At 35.6% G+C, this 13351-nt stretch overlaps 1 protein-coding gene across 12 annotated transcripts in view; it reads right to left on the bottom strand.

The window, feature by feature from the left end:
* Positions 1 to 1729: 1729 nt before the first annotated feature.
* Positions 1730 to 13351, bottom strand: part of LOC144200960 (potassium voltage-gated channel subfamily KQT member 2-like) — a 30501-nt gene continuing 18879 nt past the window's right edge. For 2 of the 12 annotated variants that reach the window (XM_077723365.1, XM_077723419.1), the window contains 8 exons: positions 13149 to 13202; positions 10772 to 10950; positions 9747 to 9764; positions 9229 to 9334; positions 8168 to 8299; positions 6433 to 6501; positions 2943 to 3036; positions 1730 to 2854 (listed from right to left, as the gene is read on the bottom strand). In XM_077723365.1, coding sequence (XP_077579491.1) covers positions 2093 to 2854; positions 2943 to 3036; positions 6433 to 6501; positions 8168 to 8299; positions 9229 to 9334; positions 9747 to 9764; positions 10772 to 10950; positions 13149 to 13202 — 1414 coding nt within the window. In that variant the 3' untranslated portion in view covers positions 1730 to 2092. Of the gene's footprint in view, positions 2855 to 2942; positions 3037 to 5822; positions 6502 to 8167; positions 8300 to 9228; positions 9335 to 9746; positions 9765 to 10771; positions 10984 to 11117; positions 11283 to 13148; positions 13203 to 13351 lie in introns of those variants that run through there. The other 10 variants (XR_013327242.1, XM_077723387.1, XM_077723373.1 and 7 more) reach the window with 10 other exon arrangements.

The following is a 13351-nucleotide window of genomic DNA, read 5'->3' as shown; positions in this document are numbered from 1 at the left end:
TTCTCTTCCTTACATCCTTACATCCCATGCTCTTAGTACTACTATGAATATACACACATTTTGACTCGCAATTGCTGACTTTGGGTTCTCATGAAGTACATTTTTTTTCAGTTAAAGTATCCTGTAGAAAATATCTCCATTCCTTAATTGGCTTTGATTGCATTTTGTCTTTTAGAAGTTCCATTTACGTGGAAGGCAAATTCTAGTATGCTAACCACTTGTGAAAAATGAATACTCAAGCCATCAGGAAGAAATGACACCCTGAGAAAGTATTACAAAGAGTGTTTAACATGCAACAGTTTTTATCCGATAACCTCTAACCAAAAAAAAAACCTTAGTAAGAACTACGCAAATCAAATATTTACATATCATGCAAGGTCAATTTAAAGTGTCCTATCAGCCTACCTTGCAAGTTTTTTTTGGAATGTGGGAGGCAACCAGAGTACTCAGAGAAATCCCACGCAGACCCGGGGAAAACATGCAAACTCCACATAGGTGAACCAACCTGGATTCGAACCCAGGACCCCAGAGCTGCAAGCTGGTTTCAACAGTACTTCGATATTAAATAGTACTTAGATATTATCCTGTCTCTGTCATGAATCAACAGTAGATATTTAGATATTAAACTCTTGTTGAGAGCAGTTTTTAACAGTACTTATTCTCTGTCACCATTTGACTGGCGACCAAAAGACAGGGGACCAAACGTCCGGGCGACCAAACGTCCGGGCGCCCAAAACGTCCGGGCGACCAAACGTCCGGCCGACCAAACGTCCGGGCGACCAAACGTCCGGGCGACCCAAACGTCCGGGCGACCAAAACGTCCGGGCGACCAAAACGTCCGGGCGACCAAAACGTCCTGGCGACCAAAACGTCCGGGCGACCAAAACGTCCTGGCGACCAAAACGTCCTGGCGACCAAAACGTCCGGGCGACCAAAACGTCCGGGCGACCAAAACGTCCGGGCGACCAAAACGTCCGGGCGACCAAAACGTCCGGGCGACCAAAACGTCCGGGCGACCAAAACGTCCGGGCGACCAAAACGTCCGGGCGACCAAAACGTCCGGGCGACCAAAACGTCCGGGCGACCCAAACGTCCGGGCGACCAAAACGTCCGGGCGACCAAAACGTCCGGGCGACCAAAACGTCCGGGCGACCCAAACGTCCGGGCGACCAAAACGTCCTGGCGACCAAACGTCCTGGCGACCAAACGTCCGGGCGACCAAACGTCCGGGCGACCAAACGTCCGGGCGACCAAACGTCCGGGCGACCAAAACGTCCGGGCGACCAAAACGTCCGGGCGACCAAAACGTCCGGGCGACCAAAACGTCCGGGCGACCAAAACGTCCGGGCGACCAAAACGTCCGGGCGACCAAAACGTCCGGGCGACCAAACGTCCGGGGGACCAAACGTCCGGGCGACCAAAACGTCCGGGCGACCAAAAGTCCGGGTGACCAAAAAACGTCCGGGCGACCAAAACGTCCGGGCGACCAAAACGTCCGGGCGACCAAAACGTCCGGGCGACCAAAAGTCCGGGTGACCAAAAAACGTCCGGGCGACCAAAACGTCCGGGCGACCAAAACGTCCGGGCGGCCAAAACGTCCGGGCGGCCAATCGTTTAGGCGCCCAAACGTCCGGGCGCCCAAAACGTCCGGGCGACCAAAACGTCCGGGCGACCAAAACGTCCGGGCGACCAAAACGTCCGGGCGACCAAAAAATCCGGGCGACCAAACGTCCGGGTGACCAAACGTCTGAGTACCTCCACTACACCACCGAACTGCCATGGAGAGATATACTGTAATAAATACTGATAATGGCACTTAAATCCCCCCAAACAAATTCAACCAAAGTTTGGATTCCGTCAAAACAAACATTGGTAAGTAACACCGCCATATTTTCATTTTGATTTGTGACCTTTAACCCCCAATTTTGAAATATTTCTAATGTAAACTGCTGATTGGATGGTTTTTTTTCAATCCAGAATTATAGATACAGCATTAATTGGTGCATCACCACCCATCCATCCAACAGATTTTTTAGAGAAAATCAGCGGCTTCTAGGGCTCACCTGGCTCACCTGTCTCCCTGTGGGCGGAGCTACTTAACCCCACCCCAAGAAGCCTCGCCAGTGAACGAAAGAGGCGACGGAGCGTAAAGGTCAGAATCCGTATCCGATTCCCCCTCCGCTAAAAAAGGCCTCACCTTAGCCAAACGAGGAGGCGGAGCTTCCGTCCCCGCCGCCGAACCTTGAAAGAAAGAGCTCCCGAAAAAGTCCTCCTTAGCCTGAGAGATACTAAAACCACTAAAGGATCGCTCCAACTCCTCATGGTCCACAGAGGGAATAGATAGCGATGTATCACTTCCGGCGTTGACGGCGTTGGCGGCCCCTAGTGGACGCCGCCGGTGCCTACGTTGGCGCCTTTTACTCGCTGAGCCACCACTCTCTTGGCTTGAACGCTCATTAGCCGGAGGTGGCGGAAGCCGGAAGAGCTGTGGGGAGGAGTTTCCGGCTAAGGGGGAGGGGCTATTGGCTACACTGCTGTTCCAGGCTGGTTGGCTAACGGGGTGCTGTAGTTGATGCTGCCATGAGGTAGAAGGTCGACTGTTTCCGTCGGATGGGGATCCCGCGGATAGAGGGTCAACCCGTGAGATTTCCGTGGTTGGACACGCCTTCGTTTGTTGCTCCGCCTCCTCTTCTCGGAGTGTCTGCTTCTTATTGGCTTCTTCGGGGCTGTGGTAAGGTGGGAGTGGATATGGTTCTTTAGAGTTGAAGAAAGCTTCTGTTTCAGAACGGGAGATGCCCGAACGCTGGATGTAAACGTGGACTAGGAAATCCAGTTTTCGGTCCATGCAGAAAACCTGGGGAGGATAAAGAAGGTACGCGGAGACAGAGGTATTGCAAAAGAAGACGTTTTTGTCAATTTGATAAAAGGTAGGATGTATTTACCTGTTTTTCTACTTTGACTAGACGTCCCATCATGCTGGTGTCATCGGGGTCTGGGTCGCCTTTTGAGCTTTTTGAACCAATTATTTGGTCAACTCTAAGTGTTGGGAGATGGGAGGTTAGAGGTTAGAGATATTGAATGGGTCGGGGAGAAAGTGTGAGGTAAGTTGTGGATTTTCTGGTCTAGAAAAATGCTTGAAAATGTGTAAAAAACAATGAATGTTCAAATTTAGGGAGTTTCAATAGAACTTGGGAGTAGGAAGTGTTTTTTTTTCGGACTATAAGTCGCACCTGAGTATAAGTCGCACTAGGCAACGAATGCATAATTTTTAACGGAAAAAGAAATCGAACAGAAGGCAAAAACAAAACAAACTAAAATCGTAGATTGCATAAAACTAAGCGTTGGGAGATGTCAGATTAGAGGTTAGAGATAGTATATCATTCGGTAAAAAACTGAGGTAAATTGTGGATTTTCTGGTCTAGAAAAATACTTGAAAATGTGTATAAAAAAAATGAATCTTCAAATTTCGGGGGTTTCTATCAAACTTGGAAATAGGAAGTATAAGGACTATAAGTCGCACTGGAGTATAAGTCGCACTAGGCAACGAATGCAAAAATTTTAACTGAAATAGGAGTTGAACGCAAGACAAAAACAAAACAAACTAAAATCGTAGATTGCATAAAACTCTAAGCGTTGAAAATGTGTAAAAAAATGAATCTTCAAATTTAGGGAGTTTCAATAGAACTTGGGAGTAGGAAGTGTTTTTTCGGACTATAAGTCGCACCTGAGTATAAGTCGCACCTGAGTATAAGTCGCACCTGAGTATAAGTCGCACCTGAGTATAAATCGCACTAGGCAACGAATGCAAAATTTTTAACTGAAATAGAAGTCGAACAGAAGGCAAAAACAAAACAAACAAAAATCGTAGATTGCATAAAACTCTAAGCGTTGAAAATGTGTAAAAAAATATGAATCTTCAAATTTAGGGAGTTTCAATCAAACTTGGGAATAGGAAGTATTTTTTTCGGACTATAAGTCGCACCTGAGTATAAGTCGCAACGAATGCAATTTTTTTTTAAACTAAAATAGAAGTCGAACAAGACAAAAAAAATAATAAAAATAAATCGTAAATTGCATAAAAAAGTCCATAGAAAATACAGTACTTTTCCTTAGACAGCAGAAATGTCTATTCACTTGCCTTTTTAATAAAAATATAATATAAAAAGTTTAAGTCTAAAGAGGTAAGTTGTGGATTTTTTGGTCTAGAAAAATGCTTGAAAATGTGTAAAAAAAAAATGAATCTCCAAATTTAGCGAGTTTCTATAGAACTTGGGAATAGGAAGTGTTTTTTTCAGACTATAAGTCGCACCTGATAAGTCGCACTAGATAAGTCGCACTAGGTAACGAATGCAAAATTTTTAACTGAAATATAAGTCGAACATAAGACAAAAACAAAACTAACTAAATTGTAGATTGCACAAAAAAGTACAACTCATGGAAAATACAGTACTTTCCCTTGGACATAGAAATATAAGAATATTAAGTAAGTCTGTTTGTTAACAGAAAATTCCACACAGTTTACCATTGAAAAAGACAAGCAAAAATATTGATTTAGATAATTAAGATATGAAATGTAGGAATTGATTTGGATGTCATGCTGACAATGGATTAAATATGAAAACATCTTGAAACTACAGTGGAAACTCTTAATTTTTTATATTATAGAGGTACAATGTATTATTAAGTCATGTTTAAAAAAATATTAAAAAAATTCGATTTTTGCAACCGATTCAATTGCAAAAATAAGTTTTATTGAAACATTGATCACAAAATGATTCAAAAAACTGTTTTTTTGTAAAAAAAATCTTAGCTATATGATAATACTATAATGTACAATAATAAGACCTATTACCTTCTCCACTGCTGATAGAATAATAGTAGTAATTTTTAAAATGTACCAATAGTAGTCTAAAGCTGAAAGTTGAAGCCACAATATTCGAGGGATTACTGTATTTACTTTTTTGTTTGTTCCAAAGACGAATCAAATTGGACTGGAAGTACCTTTGAGGTTCCACTGTTTCTCAAAATATGAAATGTGTGGATTCCAAGATGTGCACACCAGTGAATACATGCACAAAATACCCAGTAGAAAAACAGAATTTGATTGGATAGTGTAGAATGAGGCTCAAAATGCAACACTTTGCATGCAACATGTTCTCACAAAAACTTTTCCAAAATTCCACACCGATTGATTTAAATGCATAACTAATGACGATACCTACCAGCAATATTATATTTACAAAAAAGTTTTTAAAAAATAACTGACAACCCCCAAAAAAATTTAGTCAACCCCCATTTCAATGTTCAACATTTCCAAAAAAAACTAAAAATTTAACTCACGACCATTTTTTTTTAAATCGGTCAACCCCATTTTAATGTACAACATCTACAAAAAAACCTAATTTTTACTCATAACCAAAAAATTAATAAAAATTCAGTCACTCCCACATTTCAATGTACAACATTTACAAAAAAACCTAAAATTTAACTCACAACCAAAAAAATAATAATTCAGACAACCCCATTTCAATGTACAACATTTACAAAAAATACCTAAAATTGAACTCACGACCAAAAAAAAATCTAAAAAATCAGTCAACCCCATTCCAATGTACAACATTTTCAAAAAACCTAAAATTTAACTCACGGCCCAAAACAAAAATACAAAAAAAATTCAGTCAACCCCCATTTAAATGTACGAAATTTCAAAAAAACCCTAAAATTAAACTCAAGACCAAAAAAAAAAAAAAAAATGATAAAAAATTCAGTCAACCCCATTCCAATGTACAACATTCACAAGAAAGCCTAAAATTTAACTCACGACCAAAAAAATAAAACAAAAAATTCAGTAACCCCCACTTTTAAATGGACGGCATCTACAAAAAATTAAAATTTAACTCACGACCAAAAAAAAAACAACCAAAAATTCTGTCAACCCCATTCCAATGTACAACATTCATAAAAAACACCTAGAATTTAGCTCACAACCAAAAATAAACCAAAAAAAATTCAGTCACCCCCAAAAAAACAATACATTTTTTTTCATCCATATTTCTCCAATATGGTTCTGAGTAAATGTGAGAACATGTCCTTGAATATTTCGTGATTTCATGCGTAGTTATTATTTCAACGTGAAGGTTTGGAGGTGATTGTTCTGTCTATCTGTCCAGTTCAACACCAAGCAAAGCAACCCCACCTGAGTCAGACCACAGTCACATGACTCAAAATTACCTCCATTTTGGTACTATATATAAAATACATATAAAAAATCATCTATATTTCATATTCCTATGTGTCTGCACGTATGAAATGAAATATAAATGAAACAATTCAAGTGGTTTGAACTCAAGTGGGGGTCCTTCCGTTAAAACGGCTAAGCTAAAGTTAGCATTTACGGCTACTTGGGACATCGGGCAAATCTATGGACCTAACCTAGGACCTTCAGTAGACTTCTTATGACGAGGTGTTGATGGGGGAGGGGCCCCAACAATCATATCTATCCTGGCAAGAGAGACCATATGAGCCAAAATGTAAATCAAACAATGTGTAAAAACCCTACGTTAATTGCGGCCGACACACAAAAAACACCAAAAAAATCATCAAGTACGTGTTTTTAAGTTGAAATAAAATATTGCAAAAATTAAAAAAAACATTATATTAAATAAAACCATTTCCAGCACTTTAAATTCAACAATTTGGTAGACTAAAACAATCGTATTAATGGTAAAATGGCAAATTTGGTACACACAAACACATTCAAATTAGTGAATTGTACATTTGACAATGTCACTAGTGAAGATACAACACGTCGGTTTAATGAATGGCTTGCGTGCACGTGTGTATCGAGGAATATGGCCTGTATTAAATTAATATCAATAATGCGATCGTCTATTTAGATAAGATATACATTGACTTAATTAAGAGTCTAGATTTCATCCGCGAGATCGCAAAAGCCAAGTGATGCTCGTGTACATTTTAAACCAGACATGGGCAAACTACGGCCCGCGGGCCACATCCGGCCCGCCAGGCTTTTTAATCCGGTCCGCTGTCGTTGTCCAAATATATATTTTTCCTTCCCCGAGATGGCGCCATCACGCGGAAACCAGTGGCAGTAGCTATGTCCACTCTTATTTGTTTTTTTGTGTTTTACAGCTTCTGTTTTTTTTAAATGACATTGTAATATTTCTTAATATATTCCTTTTTACTTGACTTTGTACTTTATACTTTTTACTTTACTTCGTACTTTGTTCTTTATACTTTTTACTTTACTTCGTACTTTGTTCTTTATACTTTTTACTTTACTTTGTACTTGATACTTTTTACTTTACTTTGTACTTGATACTTTTTACTTTACTTTGTACTTGATACTTTGTACTTGATACTTTTTACTTTACTTTGTACTTGATACTTTTTACTTTACACTTGATACTTTTTACTTTACTTTGTACTTTTTACTTTACTTTGTACTTTTTACTTTACTTTGTACTTTTTACTTATAATTTACTTTGGACTTTATACTTTTTACTTTGCTTTGTACTTTTTACTTATAATTTACTTTGGACTTTATACTTTTTACTTTACTTTGTACTTGATACTTTTTACTTTATTTTGTACTTTATACTTTGCTTTGTACTTTATACTTTACTTTGTACATCATACTTTTTATTTTACTTTGTACTTTATACTTTTTACTTTACTTTGTACTTTATACTTTTGACTTTACTTTGTACTTTATACTTTGACTTTACTTTGTACTTTATACTTTTGACTTTACTTTGTACTTTACACTTTTGACTTTACTTTGTACTTTATACTTTTGACTTTACTTTGTACTTTATACTTTTGACTTTACTTTGTACTTTATACTTTTGACTTTTGTACTTTATACTTTTGACTTTACTTTGTACTTTATACTTTTCACTTTAATGATGAGTGATGAGTTTGGTAATACTTTAGCCCTTTTTTGTTTATGTTTCATATGTACTGTTAACGGATGCACTTTTTTATATATATATCGTATCTTCTGCTGACCCCGCCCATCTGTCAAATTTTTAAAATCAATGTGGCCCCCCCCCCGGGCCCGAAAAGTTTGCCCACCCCTGTTCTAAACCAAGACTTTTGTAATGTATTAGGATACTTTTCCTGGAAATGAAAGGTTTGTACTTGCCTGGATTGCAAATTTTTAATGCGTGTCAGCATGTCCAAGTGACCCGCGGAGTACTGTTCGATGACATCCATGACGTCGTATGGTCGAAGGCTCTCTTTGAATCTTCTTTTGGACACCAGGAATGACATGATGCTGAGGGAAGATTTTTTTTTTTAGTTTTTATGTTCAAATCCCATCAAAAACTATTGGAAACATGATAGCAATTCCTAGATTTGTATTTTGGATCAATATTTAAAACCTTCATTTCATACAATGCAAACCAAAGCAACACGAAGGAACACGTTTATTTATTTATATATTTATGTATTAATTTGTTTATATATTTATGTAATCATTTATTTATGTATTTATATAAGAATTTATTTATATTTGTATTAATTCATTTATTTTTATATTTATGCATTTATTTTATATATATAAGTATTATTTAAGGTATATATTAATTTATTTATATATGTATTAATTACTTTTTTTATTTATATATTTAGGTATTCCTAATTTTGTAATTATATATATCTATATTAATTATTTATTTATGTATCAATTAATTTGTTTATTTATATCATTTTGTACTAATATTTGTCTCTATATATTTAGTTATTTTTATTCTTATATTTATGATTGAATTATTTGTTTATTTAGACATTTATGTATAAATTAATTTGTTAATTTAGACATTTATGTATTAATTTATTTGTTTATTTATGTATTAATTTATTCATGTATTTATTGATCTATTTAGATATTTATGTATTAATTTCTTTAGATATTTATGTATTATTTTATTTATTTATATATGTATGTATTAATTTCTATATATATTTATTTATGTCTAAAATGTCTTTTTCTGTGTCTGTATTCTCACCGTCTTTCTACTGTGACAATGACATTTCCCAAATACGTGATGAATAAAGTTATCTAATCTAATCTAACTGTGGAAAATTAATGATTGAATACTTAACATGCTGTATTTGTTTTTTCTGACCATGACAAAATGCTAAAAAATACCATTTTCCCCGCAAGAAGACTACGATTAGTAAAAAGGGGAATTGAACTCTTACCATATGGAGCGAATGGCAACCCTTAACCCGGGCGGCAATTCTTGATTGAGAAAGTCACAGTTACAACTCTTGTCGTCACCAATGTCGTCTCCTGGAAAACTAGCTTCTAGTACAGAAAAAAGGGAGGAGAACACTTTCAGAAAAGACAACTCAGCGCAGAATTAAAAGCCGATGGCGTGAAGCTTTGTTGAAATCTTTGAGGCCAAATCTGACATGGAAAGCGATTATTTTCAATTCTTTTAAGCAAAGTCGCGTAGTGATGGATTTGATGGCCTTTGTGTTGATACCTATTGACTTGAACCCACCATTGCTTCAAAATAATTTAAAAATTGTGAATTTCACACATCAAATTTGTTCCAGATGCGATTCTAGAAGTATAAATACAAGTCAAAAATGGGTTCATTTCAAGTGGGGGGGGGGGGGGGGAAATGTCAGCCGATTCCAACATGCATGTTTTTCAAATTGCTGAAGCACCATGTCTTGACGGTCGAGCAACCCAAACCATCCCAATGTCTTACTTATTAAACCTTCAATTGCTGCAGGGAGAAAGAAGGGAGAGACAACAATTCATCAACTGTTCAAATAAAAATGACAATAGCAGAATTGAAAGGAAAAAAATGAGCTGCATTTATGACAAAAATACCAAGAAAAACTACCATATATACATATATATATATACTTATATATGCATATATACATATATATGTACTTATATACATGTATATACATATACACATATATATACATATATACATAAATACATATATATATACATATATATACATATATAAATACATATATATACATATATAAATACATATATATACATATATACATATATATATACATATATATATACATATATATATACATATATATATATACATATATATATACATATATATATACATATATATATACATATATATATATATATACATATGTATATACATATATATATACATATATATATACATATATATATATACATATATATATACATATATACATATACACATATATATAAATATACACATATATACATATACACATATATACATATACACATATATACACATATACACACATATACATACACACACACACACACACATATATATACTTGTATACATATTTACATATATATATATACTTACATGTGTATATATGTCTACACACATACATGTGTATACATGTGGATACATGTCTACATACGTGTATACATGTCTACATATATATATATATATATATATATTACATTTTTTATTATATAATATATAATATTTTTGGGGGTGACAAATATGGCTTATATGCAAGTAAATACGGTAATATGTTCCCACTCGACTAAAAATGTGTTGTTTTATTTTAAAATTGGCATGTAAGCACTCTTTGCTCTAAGTAGCGGATTCGGTGGACCAATGTGACTCCTTTTATGGGAAAAGTACTTCAGATTATATACAAAATGTTTTTCCCGTACTATTTATTAAAACAACAGTTTTTTTAACCACTTTTTTTTAGATAGTGTAGATGGAAATTCATTTACCCTCCGAATTTTGCCGTGAGGAGTTTCCCCGCACTTTGAAAGAATGCTTAGGCCCTCGGTTCTTCTCCGTAAAGTTCTGCTCGGCGCCATCTTCTGGTCCGGGGGACTGATCCTTCCCTTTGGCCAATGGAGTCTTAGAAGGACTTGGGAAGACTTTGTCCTTCAGGCTCGCCTTCCGACTAGGAGGATTCAAGTCACAAAATGGTTAACCTCTGTAAAAAACAAAAACAAATCCGGCCATCTTTAAACCAAACGACACATTTTACCAAGCCAACAAAAATCTAGTTCTGTCTTCTGGCTTGTTTCAGTCAAAAAATAGGAATTAATCCACTTGTGTGCCTCTTACCTGACGGTAGAACCTTACGGCAGTGGTAGCTACGCCCACATTGGGACATAGAGTAGCAGGGGGCGGGGCCACCCGGCATCTCAAGCTAGCAGCGGAATGCTACAAGCAAACATGCATGGGGAGGGAGGCAAAGTGGCATCTCAAAAAGACTGAGCGGTGGTGTCTCTATTTGCAAAAAAACAAAACACAGGCATGCAATAAAGAAAATAAATGATAGGAACAAATGTCATTTGTGCAAAAAGGCAGCAAGCAAATTAAAAGCTTGGATAACTTAGTGTACCGAATAGGAAAATAAGAGTAAATTGACTTTATGTTCGCTTTAAGCTATTTGCAAACTTTCTCCAAAGTGGACAGAGTGCTTAAGCAGTATGTAGTAAATTCAAGATTTTGTAGATGTTGCTGTATGACGCTGACAGTTTGACTGTTTGGGTACATTGCTTGCTGACATGCTATATTTTTAAAGTGAAAAGGGCGAATGTGTGTGTACATATCCTTCTTAAAGCATGAAAATATTAGCAGTCGACGATTATGTTTTCGTCTGCTACCACTGACCGAGACGATCTGGAACATAAAAATGTGTTTCAATTTACGAAAAATTCAAACGCGACTACGCTTACAAAAAATTCAAATTGCGAAACACATTGCGTCTTAGCTCACGAAAAATTCAAGTTCTGAAACACAATGCGTTCCAACTTACGAAAATTTCAAGTTGCGAAACATTAAAAAAAATAAATTTTGAAACAAAATGTATCTCAACTTATGAAAAATTCAAATTATGAAACAGTCTCAACTCTCAAAAAAATCCAATTACAAAACACAATGCGTCTGAACTTATGAAAAATTCAAGTTAGGAAAAATTGAAGTTAGGAAAAATTGAAGTTAGGAAAAATTGAAGTTAGGAAAAATTGAAGTTAGGAAAAATTGAAGTTAGGAAAAATTGAAGTTAGGAAAAATTCAAGTTAGGAAAAATTCAAGATAGGAAAAATTCAAGTTAGGAAAAATTGAAGTTAGGAAAAATTGAAGTTAGGAAAAATTGAAGTTAGGAAAAATTCAAGTTAGGAAAAATTGAAGTTAGGAAAAATTGAAGTTAGGAAAAATTGAAGTTAGGAAAAATTGAAGTTAGGAAAAATTGAAGTTAGGAAAAATTCAAGTTAGGAAAAATTGAAGTTAGGAAAAATTGAAGTTAGGAAAAATTCAAGTTAGGAAAAATTCAAGATAGGAAAAATTCAAGTTAGGAAAAATTTAAGTTAGGAAAAATTAAAGTTAGGAAAAATTTAAGTTAGGAAAAATTCAAGTTAGGAAAAATTCAAGTTAGGAAAAATTCAAGTTAGGAAAAATTGAAGTTAGGAAAAATTGAAGTTAGGAAAAATTGAAGTTAGGAAAAATTGAAGTTAGGAAAAATTGAAGTTAGGAAAAATTCAAGTTACGAAAAATTCAAGTTACGAAACACGTCTCAAATTACGAAAAATTCAAATTACGAAACACAAAATGAATGTCAACTTCAAAAAAATAAAAATTACGAAACAAATGCATCTCAATTCATAAAAAATTCTACTCACAAAACAATGTGTCTCAACTTACGAAAAATCCATAATACAAAACACAAAATGCACCACACCAAACGAAAAATTCAAATTACAAAACACAATACATCTGAACTTACAAAAAAACTCAAGTTACTAAACAAAAACTGCATCTCAACTTACGAAGAATTCAAATAACAACACAAAATCCGTCTCAACATACGAAAACACTGCTGTAAGCAATTAATTGGTAAGTATAGGTATCACTGTATTTGATCTAAAAACAATTGAATCATAGTATAATTAGTAGAATTTAACTCCAGGATCTCCCTGTCTATTCCAAAATTGCATTAAATGGAACCATCTATTTTTTCCATTGACACAAAGTAGTTACATTTCACGAAAAATGAAATTGTGTTGAAGGCGGGATTGGAACGCAGGTGCGGGAAGTGTGACAAAGACTTGCAGAGTGCAATAAGTAGACAAGTAAGGTGTGCAATAAGTATACCTAAAGGTTCGGGGACAGCAACCACAAAGTCTGTCTTTGTGTGCGTTCTCATTACTAGAACAGCAAAGGAGACACAAACAAAAGCAGTGGATACGGAGCCAAAACAGCGCCACCTGTTACAACTATTCGTTCTTAAGGACACTTTATTGTCATTGGGATATTTTTGCAAAAAAATCAACTCACCAAATTAACCCTTCCATGCA

This window comes from Stigmatopora nigra, chromosome 1, assembly GCF_051989575.1.
Source record: "Stigmatopora nigra isolate UIUO_SnigA chromosome 1, RoL_Snig_1.1, whole genome shotgun sequence".
Classification (NCBI taxonomy): domain Eukaryota; kingdom Metazoa; phylum Chordata; class Actinopteri; order Syngnathiformes; family Syngnathidae; genus Stigmatopora; species Stigmatopora nigra.
The sequence above is the reverse complement of the archived record's forward strand: the minus strand, read 5'-3'. Positions and strand labels throughout refer to the sequence as shown.